Source organism: Apteryx rowi, unplaced genomic scaffold (assembly GCF_003343035.1).
Source record: "Apteryx rowi isolate R43461 unplaced genomic scaffold, aptRow1 scaffold_18, whole genome shotgun sequence".
Lineage (NCBI taxonomy): Eukaryota > Metazoa > Chordata > Aves > Apterygiformes > Apterygidae > Apteryx > Apteryx rowi.
In genome coordinates this window covers 5,656,060-5,672,045 of record NW_020448085.1, presented here as the reverse complement: position 1 = coordinate 5,672,045, position 15,986 = coordinate 5,656,060, and the positions used below count along the sequence as shown (strand labels likewise).

Sequence of the window (15,986 nt, the reverse complement as noted above, 5' to 3'; positions counted from 1 at the left end):
CTTCCACATTTTTGCTGAAACTCTTAAGCTGGGTGGAAAAAGTGGGAATCAGCCTACTATGAAGTGTCTAAATCTGTTCAGCTTTCCACTTCTGTGTTTCATATACAACAGAGAGGATGTATATTTTAGCAGTGCCCTTTTCTGAAACTCACATGAATGACAGAAATAACTACATTTCTCAAAGTGCAGGAGCTTTGTTTCTCTACACAGCATATTGCACTTATTTCTATATAGCTTAGATATTGAATTAAGAAATAAAAGCTAGATTTTATTGTTTAGTTTTATTTTATTAGCACAAGAAGCTTTCTTATCYATTGAGAAAACACACTGCAGGCTGAAGAAGCTGGTACAAGGAACAAATTTTGGGAAAAATAAATGAAAAGTGTTATTAACAAAACTACTACTCTTCAGATTTCCAAAGTCTCATTTTCACTTTCACTATGTCTCTGTTCCTCCCCAACTTTAATCATAGCCCTAGTTTCTGAACCTAACCAGGTCTAAAGAAAAACACAAGCAAAACTTGGTTGTTTCTAACAAAGGTGAAACAGACTGTGATTATTTGGCCAAATCCAAAGATTCCCCTTAGCAGCTGTCAATTAACCCTTCTCCACAATTTTTATCACTATGCAAACTAACCCCTTCTTCCCCCACAAAACAGAATAAACTATCCACAGAAACATCAGCCTCACCAACAAAACAGAAATCCTGCATAAGCACTGCTGGATCTGCTTTTGTTGCTATTGAGCTAAGCAAAACATTTGCCCATACATATGAATGACAGCAAACTCTGCTGACAGAGACTGAAGCAAACTCTATAAGTTTTGTAGAAAAAATATACAAATTTACGTAGGTACAAAATTTTGATTTCTATGAATCAGGCTATCTCACATCACATGAATTCAGGAAGAAAGTGGTTAAAAAAAACCCTCAGCTATGTCATGAAAGCATCCTGCTCCTACCTCCATCCTAATCATGATCATTCAAGTTGTAATGAAAACATTTAACATTTGTTTTAATTGGATTAAAAACGAGATATAAACTTTAAGGACTTTGGTTTCATATGTCACCAGTGCTGCCAAGTGTCCTTAAAACAGGAAGGAGTTAAAAAATGTGACTTCCTTATTGCCCCCAATACTATTTATTTTCACTGTCGAAGATGGGTGAAATGTGAATATAAAATACCTGTCTCCATTCAGTTCCATGTTACTGTCATTGTCCAGCTCACACACACAATATGGCAGTACTCAGCTTGACTCATGCTTTCTGGGATTTTATTGTTTTGACCAGGAGAGGGAAAGCTGACAGAAATATGCACATTGATTCTAAGATTAATACAAGCTTATTTTTCCAAGATTTCTAGAACAAATTTGACCTGGAAGGTTGCCAGCTAGACTTTATCTGTAAGATTAGTCATACTCATGTTTGTTTTAGTTTGTTCAAGTTCAAGTCAACCTAAACTATGGGTCAGCTTTGATGGAAAGGGCAGGTTTCTTATGTTACCCATTCCTGAAAGGTCACTGATAAGAAGCATACTTAATAGGAAAGCATTTGTTAGCTTTAGACTCCTCTGAATGCTCACAGATATCTGCTCAAACAGCCACACTGTTGGGAATCCGATCTGGGGAAAGGTAGTAGTAAGGAAGCTTTTTGTTCTTGTTTCGCTCCGTGATGGTGCTGACGATCTCATCAAGATTCTTGCGGAATTTTGCCATAGCTTCTTTCACYGGCTTCTCGACAAAGTGCTCATCCGGGTACATGCCTAGAAATAGCTAATTGAAAAAGACACCAAGAAATCATGCTCTGAGAAAGCAAAGGCTGCTCTGTCTCAACATTATGTACCCAAAGTTTCAGGAATGCTAATATTAAGTATAACCAACGTTTAAGCTAGTGTATGTTGGCACTGCCAATGAAAGACGCTCATCCTCCTTCCACCATTGGCTGCTTGCTATCATTCCTGCATCTTTCCTTCCCTAGTGCTGGTTCAGTGCTGTGTTTATGTGGCACCACCTCCACCTGCAGGAAGCTGATCCACTGAAAAATAAGCACATTTCTTCAGGCTAGTTGTCAACCAGATCGGTTCCCCAAGTCAGCTCACTCTGCAGCCTCCCAAACATTTGTGCTGATACAAGAAATGGGCAGCATGGGAGGGGAATGAACAGTCGGCAATGAAAAAAGAATGAGATTGCTTCTTTCAGTGATGGAGGAAGTTTATGTCAACTTAAGACTGTCCAAAGTTCAACCTGACAGTTGTTTCAGTCTGCTTAGACTCCAAAGATGCACAGAATAACACATTGCCAATATTCATCTCCCTGATTTAAGTAATTCTTTCCTGTTAAGTAACTCTTTCCCATGAGGCTTCCCATACTATTAGCTTCCCAGCCAAGACCTGCTGTCTTCTTAAAGGGAAATTCATTTGAAGTAACCTCTGTCCAGCATCTTCCATTTACGGATTACTCTAGGTACAGCCCTTGGGTGAGACAGCAAAGTACCAATGACCCCACTTCACAGGAGGGAAACGGCTACAGAGGACGCCTGCCAGGCCTCTGGTAGGCTTGCTCTGTTTGCACTCCACACCAGCCAGACACAAGCCAGTCCTGACCCAGAAGCCACAGCYGCAGCATGTGTGGCACTGGGCAGATTTACCAAAGAGACAGGATGTAGGGGATAAATGATGCTGTAGCTTCTCCACCAGCACTGCTTGGGGAAAGCATGAGAAGAACCTTTCTGCCTATGCAGCTGACTTCCTCCCACACTAGCATCCTGACTCGGTAGCCCCATGCTTGAGTTCAGAAACCTTCGTCTTCGCTGAAACTTGGCCGCAGAGTAAAAATACAACTTCTGGCTCACAGCTGGCTTGCACCCAGCAGAACAAGGGAAAATTCACACTACTGATACATCTCCACAGTGAGGYAAACATGCTCATATCAAACACAGAGCCAGGAGCAGCACTCCAACGTTATGAGACCGTGTGGTCTTGCCACAGCCCTCGTGGCTTCACCAGCATCCCCACCACCTGGAGAAGGGAGGTCGACTTACTTCATTGTCTTGGAATTGGCTCAAGGCCCAGACAGCTCCAAGATGCCAACAAGAACGTCCTCTGTCTGGCAAACTCTCCACAATCTGCTCAATGGTGACTGTCCCCTTTTCTGTCGGAGGAGGGCAGCGCATTGTTGGCGGGGCGTTGGGAATCCAGGAACACCAGTCATACTGTACAACGAGGCAAGAGAGTACAGTGAAAAATCACAGTAGTGGGTACTGATGAGCATCATAAAGAAACTCAGAACTCTTTGAACACATGCCTCTGTACATACCCTCAGCCCTGCCTGATGGAAAGTCCCCAGTGCACATGGACCACGTTTATGCTGTCTCAATCTCCCTGCTCCCCAGTGCATAGCCATCTCCTCCTACTGTCAGGGCCCTGTCTCCCTGCCATGTCTTCCTATTACTGAAGACCSTGACCCTTTTGTTCGCAGGCTGATTATCTTGTGCATGCCAATCCCCCCCTTCATTCTCTGCAGGCTCTTTGATGACCCTTAATAGCATGGGTGATATTAAAACATGATTTTTCACTGAAGGAGGTGGGCAGACCAAAGGTACTGTACTCATTTTCTGAGTGCTAGCTGAATAGACAGGATTTCCTGAGGGATGAGTTGCAATGATGGATTAGATATGAATGTTCTGAGAGGTCTCTGGCCACAAATATGGCAAAAGAATAGCCTGGGTTCTTTTTCTCAGGGTCAGGGGCATTAGTAAGATTCAACTTCTGTTTCAAGGGGAAGATTGAGCACCCAGTGCTCAGCGCCCTTCTGCGCTCCTAGAGGCRTTTCCACCTGCACGCCAAGCTTTGGGCTGGCATCTCTGTGCTCTCCCTTGACAAGCTCAGTGGGGCTGCCAGGGACCCTGAGGACTTTCTCCAGGTGTATTACCTGGCACTGTGCCCATGAAACAACTGACTCCATGGCTCTGAGCTGTAGGGGAGGGCAGGAGGGTTGGCATGGAAAGTGATGTGGCACATGTTTGGGAATAATCGCTGTAAGAAAGAAGGCCTCCCTGCTTATCTGTAAGATTATCTGTCCCTGAAGCCAGAAGATGTGCCCAAAAAAGCTCTGTGCAAATTGAGGAACAGCTTTGCTTCTGGCTGTGGAGTCTGCTTTCTGACGTGCTTTGATGTTGGAAGAAACAACATTTGAAAGGCAAGCTGCTGCTATAGTTTCGTGGCATTTATATGTCACTAAAGGCAGGCAATGCCACAAGCTATCAGCATGTGACACATTAAACCTCAGAGAGGTAGCTCAGAATTGCCAAGTGGCTCACAAACTCCAGAAATGGGTAGCAATGCCCTATCCGTGCATCAAGAATATCAAGCACTTTGGTGCTTTTGAAAACCTGACCAAAGCCCAGATCCTCAGGAATATTCTTCTTCCAATTTCTACATATTTCAGTGGGAGTTAAGTACCTAGATATCACTGAGGATCTGGACCAATGTCCCACTGACTTCAGCGAGATTTAACCTTGTTCATGCAGCCACAGACAGGTAGAAGTGCAGGTTTTGCAGACATGTGCAAGGTAGCTTTCAACTAGTTAACTCAGGATCCCTGGTAACTACTCCAATAGGCTCTATACTGCTGGGGCTGGACTGGTAGAAATACTTAACTGAACCAAATCAAAGACAGATGGTGTGTGCAGCTACATGACCTGCAGTCACAGCACTGAGCTGCACTGCAGATGTAACCTAAGCCAAATCTGAAAATGGGATGTATGCTGTCTAGGCACAGGCACATTGTCAAATTAACCTGGCATACGATAGCAACCCACGGTAATCGTCCATTCATGCACTCACAGCGAACGCAAAGTAAAGCTACTTAGCATAATTCATTGTGYTTCATTGCAGAATGAGACACAGACTACCAGCACATACCCAGGCAGTTCAGGTGATATCTAGAAAAGTGCGGTGCTGTGGTAGCTCAGCTGTGCACCTGAACCCATCAGCACTTCTGAAATGAGTCTTAGTGACCCATTTAAATGCTTTTAAAAAATGTTTCCCATAATAAAATTATTAAAACTCAAATGTACAAGATAGAACCCCAAAATTCTAGCTTCGTTACCTATCTAGGAGTCAAAATGCCTCTCCCAGCTTCCAAAAGAACCCAGTTTCCACAAGCTTCACTGGAATTTGCAGATGGCTCTGCAGTTATTTTGGCAAGAAAGAGTAATGTAATGTCTGTTCATCTTCTGAAAAACACTTCTCAGATATGGCCCCGGCAAATGCATGTCCCAGCCTAGAAGGACCAGTCTTCCCAGAAATTCCTACCTGACCAAAATTCACAGCTGCATGCTGGGCCGATGTGGTGAACATCACCACTGTCAGATATTCTGCCAGCTTCTCTCGTGTCTTGATCATTTTAGGAAACCCTAAATGAGGAAGAAGAAAGCCTGCAGTTACCCAGATATGAGCTCCCAAGTCATCGGGCTGATCCAAGATAGTCTTTTGACTAAAAAGGCATGAGTTAGAGGACAGCACGGCAATCATCACGAACAGAACATTCTCCGTCTGTCTCCGCTACAGGTTTTCTCATGTGGTTACCCAACCTCTCCATGTCTTTGCCATCCAGCTGTAAAAAAGAGGGCAATCCTGCCCTACTTCACAAAGGTTTGTGAGGGATCACCACTGTTTGCAAAGTATTTGGAGTTCCTTAAGGGAAAGGCAAAACATAATTATATTTTAAAAAAATACTGTATCCCTGTCCTTTCACCCACCTACCCTGCAGCAAGGAACCCAGACAGTCCACAGGACAGGGGCCTCAGATGCTCCCTTTTTCTTCAGTCTGCAATGCAAGCAGGGAAAGTTCATGCCAAAGAGCAAATGACTGTGTGCTTGGCTTTAAAAAGGTCCCAGACTTGGTGATCAGGTGCACTGTGAGGAAGAGTGGATGGAAAGCTTATCTGCTGAAACGGGAAGTGAGGAAATGAGAATTTCTGAAAGAGAAACCAGAGAAAGAGGAACAGAAATAGTTGCATCAAGCTCTCTTTGAAGAGGAATAACCAGAACTATATAAATAAAGAAGGGAATGGTCGGGGCTAGGGAAGTATTTTGACACCAAGTCTCTCTGTCTCTCCTGTCCCCTCCCCATCATGGTCCTGTGCTCCAGCTCCCTGTCCCTGCCCCAGCCCAGCGTGACTGCGAGTCTCAGGATGCCTCAGGAGCTGTTGGCACCCTGGGGTGACGTGCCCTGCTTGGGCTGACTGCTGTCATGTCTCCACCGCCAGCCTGAAGCAGACATGAGCTCAGGCTGAGGGTGGGAAGAGGAATGTGGTAGCTACGGCTAGCCACAGAGCCTGAAGAAGGGAGGAAGCAACCTCCCCTCCTGCATCCTCCCATCCCCAGCACACTGTGCTCATCTTTTAAAGGTGGTAGGCACACTCCCAGTCAGACCAGTGGTCCCAGCAGGAGGGTGACTAGAGGGAGGAGCCCAGGGTGTGACCATCTCCCCCATTTACCCTCCTCCCATTCTTCCCAGCCCCCGGAAAATCCCCTTGCACTCTCTGCCCCAGCCTTTGGGGCAGCAGCAGTATAGGCAGGGATGCTGCAGGCCTGTCAGGTTAATCCATGGTGAGGATCTGTGGCACAGCTTGCAGGATGGCAGCCCTGCCACCAAGGGTGCTTGTAGCATGCCATGCCAGCTGCAGCCCTGGAAAGGCTCAGTGTTAGTCCCACATTAAAATGCTTAGGTCCAGCAGGAGGTTCCTATTAGCAGGCCATTCCTAGGCTTTTCTTAAACCCTGAGACAGCTAGATAAACAAAAGTGATAATAACTAGCTGTCCCCCAGTCTTCTGCTTGTCCAGGCAGGTAAAGCCCAGGAGGCTGTTATATACACACTGAGGCATACCGTTAACGGGTGGAAACATCACAGTTCTGCCTGGAGTTTCCCACACACGTGCGTGCATGCAGTGCCAAAGCTATCTGCCCCATATCATTGGCCGACAGGTGTTTCCAGACATAAAGCAGTCAGGACAGTACAAAGAATCCCCACCCAGCTATATAAATTCCTGAAAATCTGCTTGGACAAAACACATGGAAGGAAGAAAAGAACATGCCTAGGGAAGGGCAGAGGAGCGTTAACTCAGGTGGGAGAATAGAGCCATGTGATAGATGAAAGCTCTCACAGTCAAGCAATGGCTTGCAAGAAATGAGAAGCAGTGAGAGGAGACAGAGCAAAGGAAAATATTTCTTGGAAAGAATTATGAATATCTCATCTTGAAGACAGCAGAAAGCTTGATGATGACACAAATGCTGGACAAACGCAAAGTGCAGCAAGATATTTCTGGGGAGATCCTTAYTTGTTCTGTTTTGGTGCAATGTTTGGATGAGATGATTCAAGGGGGTGTTGCTTTATCTTTTGATTTCTATCACAGTCCTGGTTCTGGTGGTCCCAGCAACAGGGGGCATATACATAGTTACTGAGGGTTGTATACACACATAAAGACAGCCTCTCCCCCCACAAGCTTAGAGTCTGAACAGAGAAGTTAAAAGGACCAATTCCCAGTGTACAGGAAGGGATCTGAGGCACAGAGAAATTACGTGAGTTGCTCAAGGTCATGGTGAGGATCTGTGGCACAGGAAAGGACAGTTTCCTGAGGGAGGGTGGGCCTGATCCAGGATCTCGCCCATAAAACTGTGCGTCTTTGGGCCAAGAAGGGAGAGGGTCTCCAGCAGTTCAAGACATGCTGCGCACGCAGCTCTGAAAGCAGTAGGCACCCTACAAGCTTTAGACTTGGCCAGGCCATAGTGCTTTACCTGAGGCCTTCACGCCCCTCATCCCGTAGACGTAAATGTCTTTGACGAAAGCCTGGAGTTCCACGTCCTCGCACACCACCTCATCATTCTCATAGTAGATGCGAATCACATCCTCTGCAAAACTGCAGCCAAGGGAAAAAATGAACAAAAACCAAAAAGCAAGCCAGGCGTTCCTGCTGCTGAGTGTGCAGAGAGGGCATCTCCTGCATGAGGAAAGAGGGGAGGGCAAGCGGAGGACTTGACACCCTCCCACCTCTTCCCCACAAGCGGTGGGAACTCACAGAGGCAACTTTGCTTCATTGCTGACAGCAGCGTCACTTCCTCCCCCACCAAAAAGATGCTGAGCAGCACTGTGCCCCCAAACTCTCCCAATGCTTCCCTCTGTGCTCCTTACTCCTTTATTGGAGGCTTTGCTCCTGCCCAGACCTCTGCTCCCATATCTATATCCTTTCCTTCACTCAGCACAGACTCCCTCCGGCATCATCCACATGGTTCTCATGCTGGGAACAGGGGATCCCAAACTGCGATACAGGCACCATCCCTTGAGCTTGGGATACCTCAAAGCACCCCTGAACACCACTCAAACGGCTGATGCCCTCCGACCACACATACTTTTCACAAAATCCAGTGGTGCACTCCAGAGTGGGGGTGGCCCAGAAAACTACTGCTGGGGAAACCAAGTCTTGAGGGTTTTTTTCTAGAGCCACTGCACACAGCAGCCATCTTCTGTCTGTTCAGTTCCTCTTCTCAAAACCCCTTCCGCTGTACAAGCTGCCCGGGATAACTCACCTCAGAAAGAAAGGCTCTTAAAATATTAATGTAATAGAAATAGTTCTGAGAGCAGTGAAAACAGTGAAGCCTGATTTCCCACAGATGTGTATCTCATGACTGAATGACTAGTTAACTGAGCTACACTGAGAYGTTCTGTTAGCTCTGCAGGTTCCTACAGTCTCTAAGTATTTTGACAGCAACCCATAGTGCGAAGCATTTGACTGCAAAACCTGACTGATGGGATCAAGAATTGTTATCCAGTCCTGATTTCTCGCCAATAAGCTATAAACTTACAGCAATTTGGAGAGCTTCACAACTCCATCAATGTGGTTGCTATCAGCCAAWAGTCAAAAGTTATTACTGAGACAGACAGACATCTGCATAAACACGTTTACATAATTTTTGCTTCCACAGGCAACCAAACAGAAAGATGCAGAAAGAGATAACGCTGCTCTGCATGCATTTTGCATCCATCACTGGCACCTGTGCCAAATGCATATGGACTGTAATCCTTCTCTTACAATGTGGCAGTATTTTAGACCCCCTCCAATGCAAATATAAATTACTATATGAAGTGCGGATGAGGCCTTTGGGGTTGGAATATCTTTGTAAACGTCTGCATTTAGATCAGAAATAGGAACCCGAGTATCACAGAAGACATTTAAAAATTTGCTGTGTGACCATCATAGTGACTAGATACGTGCATGACRGGGTTCATGGGTCAGGACTTCACAGACACTGAAAAGAGGACTTCCCACACTTTTTGTAAACCACATGATTAATTTGTGAATAATCTCTCAGCCAAGTCTGAGACACTGTAACACCTTCTTCCATCTAGGTTAACAACCACAGTCACACTAATGCATTTGACTATGTATTATCTGGTATTTGAAAAGACATCAGATCTCAATCAGCACAAGAAAACACAGGAAAGAAAAGAGGGGCAAGAACAAACACACATAAGCAGGGAGACTACATCAAGAAAACAACTACATAAAATTATAACTTCCTTTTCTCTCAAAAGGGCACTAACAATTGCAGGAAATATTGCAAGATAATCCCCCTCCAAAACACAGAAAGCTCAGGAGACAAAGATGTAACCAGCATATCTAAACATTATGCTTGCATGATAAGCATCCAACTTTGCGTATATAAAACATTTGGTTTTTACTGAATAGATTTTTCAAAAGCTATGTGATCAGAAACAGCTGCATATCTAGCAAGCCACTTATACAATGCAAAAATACTTTTTTTTGGTGAATAAAATGCCAGTGGAGGGTAAAAAGCATATAAATCAGTCCATTCTGAGACTGTGACTCAGTTCTGAAAGGAGCTACRTTTGTACGATGGAGCAGACTTGCACTACATCTCCAGATACAGAATCGCTGCCTTTCCTGACAAAACTTGGGCCTTGCAATTTTAAGGCATTTTAAGAAAGGTTTTGTTCAAATGAGCTCATACCTAATTGCCTGGGTTTCTAAACAGAACTCTCTCATGCTCACATTTTCACTTCTGCATCAACCCTGCAGAGCTCACATGGCTGGTGAGGAGAGCCAGGTCCTCTTTTGGTTTGTGCATCGCTGAAAAAGTCACTAAACAAATTCCCTTTGCAGGGCTAAATTCCAGCTCACTAAACCCTGTGAAATTCTATACAGGAGTATGTAATTATACAGCTATCTCTGAAATACAGAACACTAGAGAACAGGGCTGAAAAGAGCTGGAATTAGCAGTCTTTCAGGGGTGCGTGTTTGACGACATATTTTTCCCCAGATCAGAAGCATGCCAGTGGCATGGCAGTCGGGCTCCAGCACCCACTGAGCTCAGAGCTAGGCAGAAGGTGCATTGCAGGTACGAGACAGTTATTTAGCTGATCAGCTGTACCTTGCCCTGCCTCAGCTGTGCCTCACAAAAGCAAGATTTGGGTGAGGCAGCAGCCTCTGGCTCTCTGCACTCTTTGAACAGCGAACCTGGCAAGAGCTGGGAGCTGCTGACCGCTCTTCAAAAGCTATCCGTACACCCTCTTTCACCAATGTGATGYTGTTTATTCCCTGCCATAGGACAGGATCATCTTCACCTAAACCACTTCCTGAAAGTTATTTATACAAACTGGTGTAAGAAACTCCACCCTTGGGGACTTCACAAACTCTCCAGATGATCTCTTCCAGTGCTTCTCTCTATCTATCGTGGTTCTATTCTACAGAAAACTAGCATCTATTGTCTCCTACCTCTTTACAGCCTCCCAAACTTTAATGCCATCATCCCGGTAATAGTAGTAGGGAATATCCTCTTGGCTGTCCATCCCTTTAGCTTTAATTTCCTCAGGGAAGCAGAGGGAGCTGTAGGTCAGATCCTTCATTGCTTTCTGCACCATTTGTACATGTCCTCCTCCACCTGTAGCATTCGCCTGCAGGAAGAATGGCAAGACAGGAACAGCAGATGAACATCACCACCTTGTACTGAGCTTTGCAAATTCCCAGGAGATGGCAGTTAAAATGATGAAGCACCTGTTTTTCCAGGAGAAAACTGTATCTCCACACAAACAACATTTGGAAAACGCAGCATGTCCACAATAAACAGCACTGCAAAACTCTTTAGATGATCACTGCACAAAAGCTCCCAAATTTTGCTTTTCTAGCATATGATGCTACCATTGAAGCAGTATTCAGTTTATACTTATTTTCTTTCTAGCTGGTTGTCCACCTATATTGGAATCAAATCCTGGAGCTGCAGGGATCCCTGTGGGCATCTCTTAATACCATGCTCATCCCACATGCATGGGGTACAGATATTGTGCTTCTGTTCAGACGGACGGGAGCCTCTGCTGGGTTGCCACAGACTGCAGCAGTGTACAAAAGTCAAGGAAGGTGCCTGGATTTAACCTCCCTTTTCTCTTTGAGCAGTAACACTGGAGTACGGATGCTGTTCTTTGGCTGGTGCCAGAGGTGCAAGTGGGCAAAGCTGTCCTGAAGCAGAGGCTCCCTCTTTGAAAGGGCTTCTGAAACCTCCCTGTGGCTGCTGCCATGCTGTGGCAGACACTGCTGCGTGTCAACCTGCAGTGCAAATGCAGCACATCGTTTCTTGGGGAGTCAGGAGAGGACGAGCTTGGTATATGTTAGACACTAATGCAATCGTGTTTAGATGTTCAGATCTGACCTATGATCTGAACCACAGTTCATGATAAAGGGCTATGTTTCACTATCACAGATGAAACTAAATTTTAATCCTAATAAATCTGCAGATCAGCTATTTATGGCAATTCAAGAAGACAGTGACTAGAATCTGTACCCAATATTTGTGGCTTAGAAATCTATCTTATATTCACATCTATTTCTATGAGACCAGGCGAACTTCCTTYTGCAATTGGAAATTATTTTGCTTACCACCCTGTCTCAAGATGAATAACTGAGTACTTCAAAAAATTGGGCACCTAGCTGCGTGCCTACGGGTGCACTACATTGACAGTGTTTCCTTTTTAGTAGAAATGTCAAGAAACAGGCAATATGTGATGGTTAAGGGATAAAAACATGTAGGGAGCTCTGAAGAATAATAAAGATTTGAAAAGGGGGTTATTTACCTTGTCAAAGAGGCCACATTCACAGATAAGCTGTTCTCGGGCTTTGGTATTGATGGCTATTGTGAACCGCATGTGGGGCACCAAGAGCTGTGAAACAGGACAAACAGTGAAAGAAGGCAAATATTCATGATTGAATATTACAACAATCAGGTGTAAAGTTTAAAGACCTGGAAGACAGCAGCTAGATGCATGCTGCCTTGCAGGGCAGCCAGCTGAGCTATCACAGCTGGGTCATCACCAGGACTTCGCTTCCCTTCGGTTTGTCAAATTAATGTGATAAGCTCCCTGACCCACACATACCCCTTAATACAAAAACCAACCTTGAAGAGGGGATGTACAGCAGGCAGTTGCCGAAACATAGCTATGCTGAACACCTCTGAAACTAAGTGTGTCCGTAAGAGATGGGTCACCGTCTGGTGGATGTGGAAATCAGATGAGCGAACCCAAATTTTGGCTAGCAGCCAGTCATACATGGCATCTGAAGGAAGGAATATGGGATTTTCTGGCCCAGGCTTTTGACCAAGCTGAAAGGTATAAAAAGAATACAAAAATCCAAGTCATTCATGCTTAAGGGGCTGCCCAAGCCAACAAGTCAGGTATCCCTTTAAAGACGATGAGAGCAAACCCACCTGAATTGCAATGGGTAAAATTTTATTCTCCAGATTCTTATACAGTAGACAGATGGGTGCAGCCAAGTACTGTATTGTGCATGGATCTGTCTTATTGGCATCCACACCATCCAGTAGCTCATAGTCCACAATGAAAACATTCCCTTGCTAGAAAAAACAAAGGGTGTGATGTGTTTTAACAGAGAGAGGGAAAGAGGAAGGAACACAGCAAAATGTGGGAGAACAGGACAGGGTGGCAATCAGGAGAGAGATGAGAGAGGAGAAAGACAGCACTCAGGGGAGGAGGAGAAAGAAGAGCAGAAAGGTGCAAGCAGTAAGGCTCAGAACAAAATAGCTGGCAAGTCTAGGCCAAGGCAGCTGGCTGGCACCTTGGGGTTACAAGCCAGCAGCCAGTGCACCCTTATTTGCAGTGCCTCAGGGATGATATATGCTCTCAAGGCAACAGGTACCTTAGTATAAACTAGCTGGCTTGTGCCTGCAGAGCCCAATTTTGAGCCTTTCAGCAAAGAGCTACTATTTATTTGGCACACATGCAATGATGCTGATGCAAACACCAGCTTCATGCTGCCAGCTGAAAAGAGACTCCCTGGCTCGTCATGCAAACCAAAGGCATGCACTGCCCTCACCCACCCTTCCTTGGAATGTTAGTTAACTCTGCAGATGACAGAAGGTAAGATCCTGCTAGGAAAGAGAGAGGCACTTTGCTCCTGTGAGTCAGTCAATCCCAAACCATTCAAATGAAACCACTAAAAAAGGACCCTTCTTCTCCTGATGACATCTGTCTAACTGCACCTGGAGAAAGGCATCGCCTGCAACTCTAGGATAGCAGTGAACAGAAAGTTGCAGAAGTAACCAGCTTTGCCATGACACACTGTATAGCCTGAAGAGAGATGTGGCTGAAAGCAGTTAGGACAGGGTTTGTAGGCTAGAGAAGATGGGAAGGAAAGGCTGGAGCAAAGCCTCATTCAGAGCAGCACCTTCACTTCCTCCTCCAGGGTCAGGTTCCTCTCCAGACTGCACTCCACCATAGCTGTCGTCACTGGAAACTTCTTGGGTATCTCTGTGCATCTCCGGATCAGTACAGGATTGCATCCATTCAGGAACTGGTATCCAAACATAAAGTCTTCCTTCCAGTGCTGCATCACATATTCTAAAGGAAAAACAAGCTGGCAGCATCAGTATCACTGTATCGTGAGGTTCCTCCCCGACTCCCCACTTTTTATTATATCACACTGCAACTTTGACTAAATAAAGTAGCAAGAAAAAGATTCAAAAGTTGCCATAGAATTTTAAAAATTCTCTTAAACTAAATCAACAGTGTAATCTTTGTTTTTCACTTCAAAACGAATTAAATTGATAATCAGTGGTTTCTCCATGTGCAGCAGCAATGACAGATAAAAGATGCCACTCCTATGAAAAATATTCTCACTCTGCAGAGCACTTTCTCAGGTCTTCCAGGGTACTTTTAATTCTCATTCTTCAAATTTCCAGGATATGCAGTACAGGCAAACGAGCCATAAAAAGATGGCACAGGAAGGGGAAGCGAAATACAGAGTAATGTGGGTAGGGAAATGAGAGCAGTGGCTGGCATGATTCTCACAGCTGGATCTGGGTGAGAGGTACCTGGAGACAATGTTGACTTTGGGCTTCTCACTACAGCTGTCATTGCTTGCTTTGCTTGTTTTTTGKTTTTTTTTTGGTTTGGTTTTTTTTCCCCTCCTCTGTTTATTTGTCAGTTGCTAATATTAAACCAAATTATCAACTCATTCTTAAAAAAATACTAGTTTCAGGTACTCAATCTCCTCACTACAACATATGTAGTACTACTGTATGTTTTCCGCAATTACAGCTTTCAGTTTCATAACACCATGCCACCACTTCAGCCTACAAGTTCAGAGTCGGAAAAAACAGGATCAGTGTGAAAATCCCATTGATGTCTTTAGAAGAAAAATGAAGCAAATGAAGTTTTCCATTACTGCCTATTTTCAGCCAAGCCAGAAATTTCTTTCTGAAAGGAACTTATTTTTCTAGAAAAGGTGAAAGGATGAAGAAGAGAGACCTAGAGGAATGTAATGATAAATGGGGAAAAAAAAAAAAAGTCTCAGAACTCACAGTGCTTTCTAACAGAGAGAAAAAAAAGTTACAGCTTACTTAAAATTGACATCTTTGTCAATTTGCACAATGAGTCTGCAGATGTGTCTGAAGACTACACCAGGCAAAAAATGACTGATCACACAGGACAGAAATTGCATGACTGAAAACAAAGTCTCAAACCAGTTTCTGTAGTAGCCCTGTTTCTGCAAAAGTTTGCAAATAAGCAGGTTCAGAGTTGCATTACTGTAATTGAGACTGATGCTTAAAGTTCAAAACATACAGAATTGGAGCTTTGCTCATGAGTAAGTAATGTTATCAATGAAACTAATCTAGATTATAAATCAGGTGTTAAAAATACTTCAGAAAGCAATCTTATTACATGTAACAAATTGCTGTTCTGGCCACCTTATGTGCTCTATTTTATACCAGAGATCACAGAAATTACTCCTATGCCTGTAACTGCCCTTAGCCATCCTAAAGAGGTGCAAAATTTCAGAGCAGGAGGGAAAACTTTTTCTTGGCAGAGTCTGGCCATTCACACGCATTTGATGAGCCACAGGCTAACAAATGTACACTGTGTATCTATCACATCCAATAATATAATATCACAGATTCTCAGAATGGTTGAGGTTGGAAGGGACCTCTGGAGATTGTCCAAGTCCAAGCCCCCTGCTCAAGCAGGGTCACCTAGAGCACGTTGCACAGAATCACGTCCAGGTGTGTTTTGAATATCTCCAGAGAAGGAGACTCCACAACCTCTCGGGGCAACCTGTTCCAGTGCTCTGTCACCCTCACAGTGAAGAAGTTTTTCCTCATGTTCAGATGGAACTGCCTGTGCTTCAGTTTGTGCCCGTTGCCTCGCGTCCTGTCACTGGGCACCACTGAAAAGAGTCTGGCCCCATCCTCTTGACACCCTCCTTTTAGATATTTGTACACATTAATAAGATCTCCTCTCGGTCTTCTCTTCTGCAGGCTAAACAGGCCCAGCTCTCTCAGTCTTTCCTCATAAGAGAGATGCTCCAGTCCCCTAATCATCTTTGTAGCCCTCTGCTGGACTTGCTCCAGTAGTGCCACATCCCTCTTGTACTGGGGAGCCCAGAACTGGACGCAGTACTCCAGATG

General features: G+C 44.7%; 1 protein-coding gene across 2 annotated transcripts in view; it reads right to left on the bottom strand.

The window, feature by feature from the left end:
- Nucleotides 1–272: 272 nt before the first annotated feature.
- Nucleotides 273–15,986, bottom strand: part of ALOX5 (arachidonate 5-lipoxygenase) — a 38,824-nt gene continuing 23,110 nt past the window's right edge. For both annotated transcript variants that reach the window (XM_026061362.1, XM_026061363.1), the window contains 9 exons: nt 13,748–13,920; nt 12,771–12,917; nt 12,462–12,665; nt 12,142–12,228; nt 10,793–10,971; nt 7,797–7,918; nt 5,312–5,412; nt 3,037–3,207; nt 273–1,769 (listed from right to left, as the gene is read on the bottom strand). In XM_026061362.1, coding sequence (XP_025917147.1) covers nt 1,590–1,769; nt 3,037–3,207; nt 5,312–5,412; nt 7,797–7,918; nt 10,793–10,971; nt 12,142–12,228; nt 12,462–12,665; nt 12,771–12,917; nt 13,748–13,920 — 1,364 coding nt within the window. In that variant the 3' untranslated portion in view covers nt 273–1,589. The remainder of the gene's footprint in view (nt 1,770–3,036; nt 3,208–5,311; nt 5,413–7,796; nt 7,919–10,792; nt 10,972–12,141; nt 12,229–12,461; nt 12,666–12,770; nt 12,918–13,747; nt 13,921–15,986) is intronic.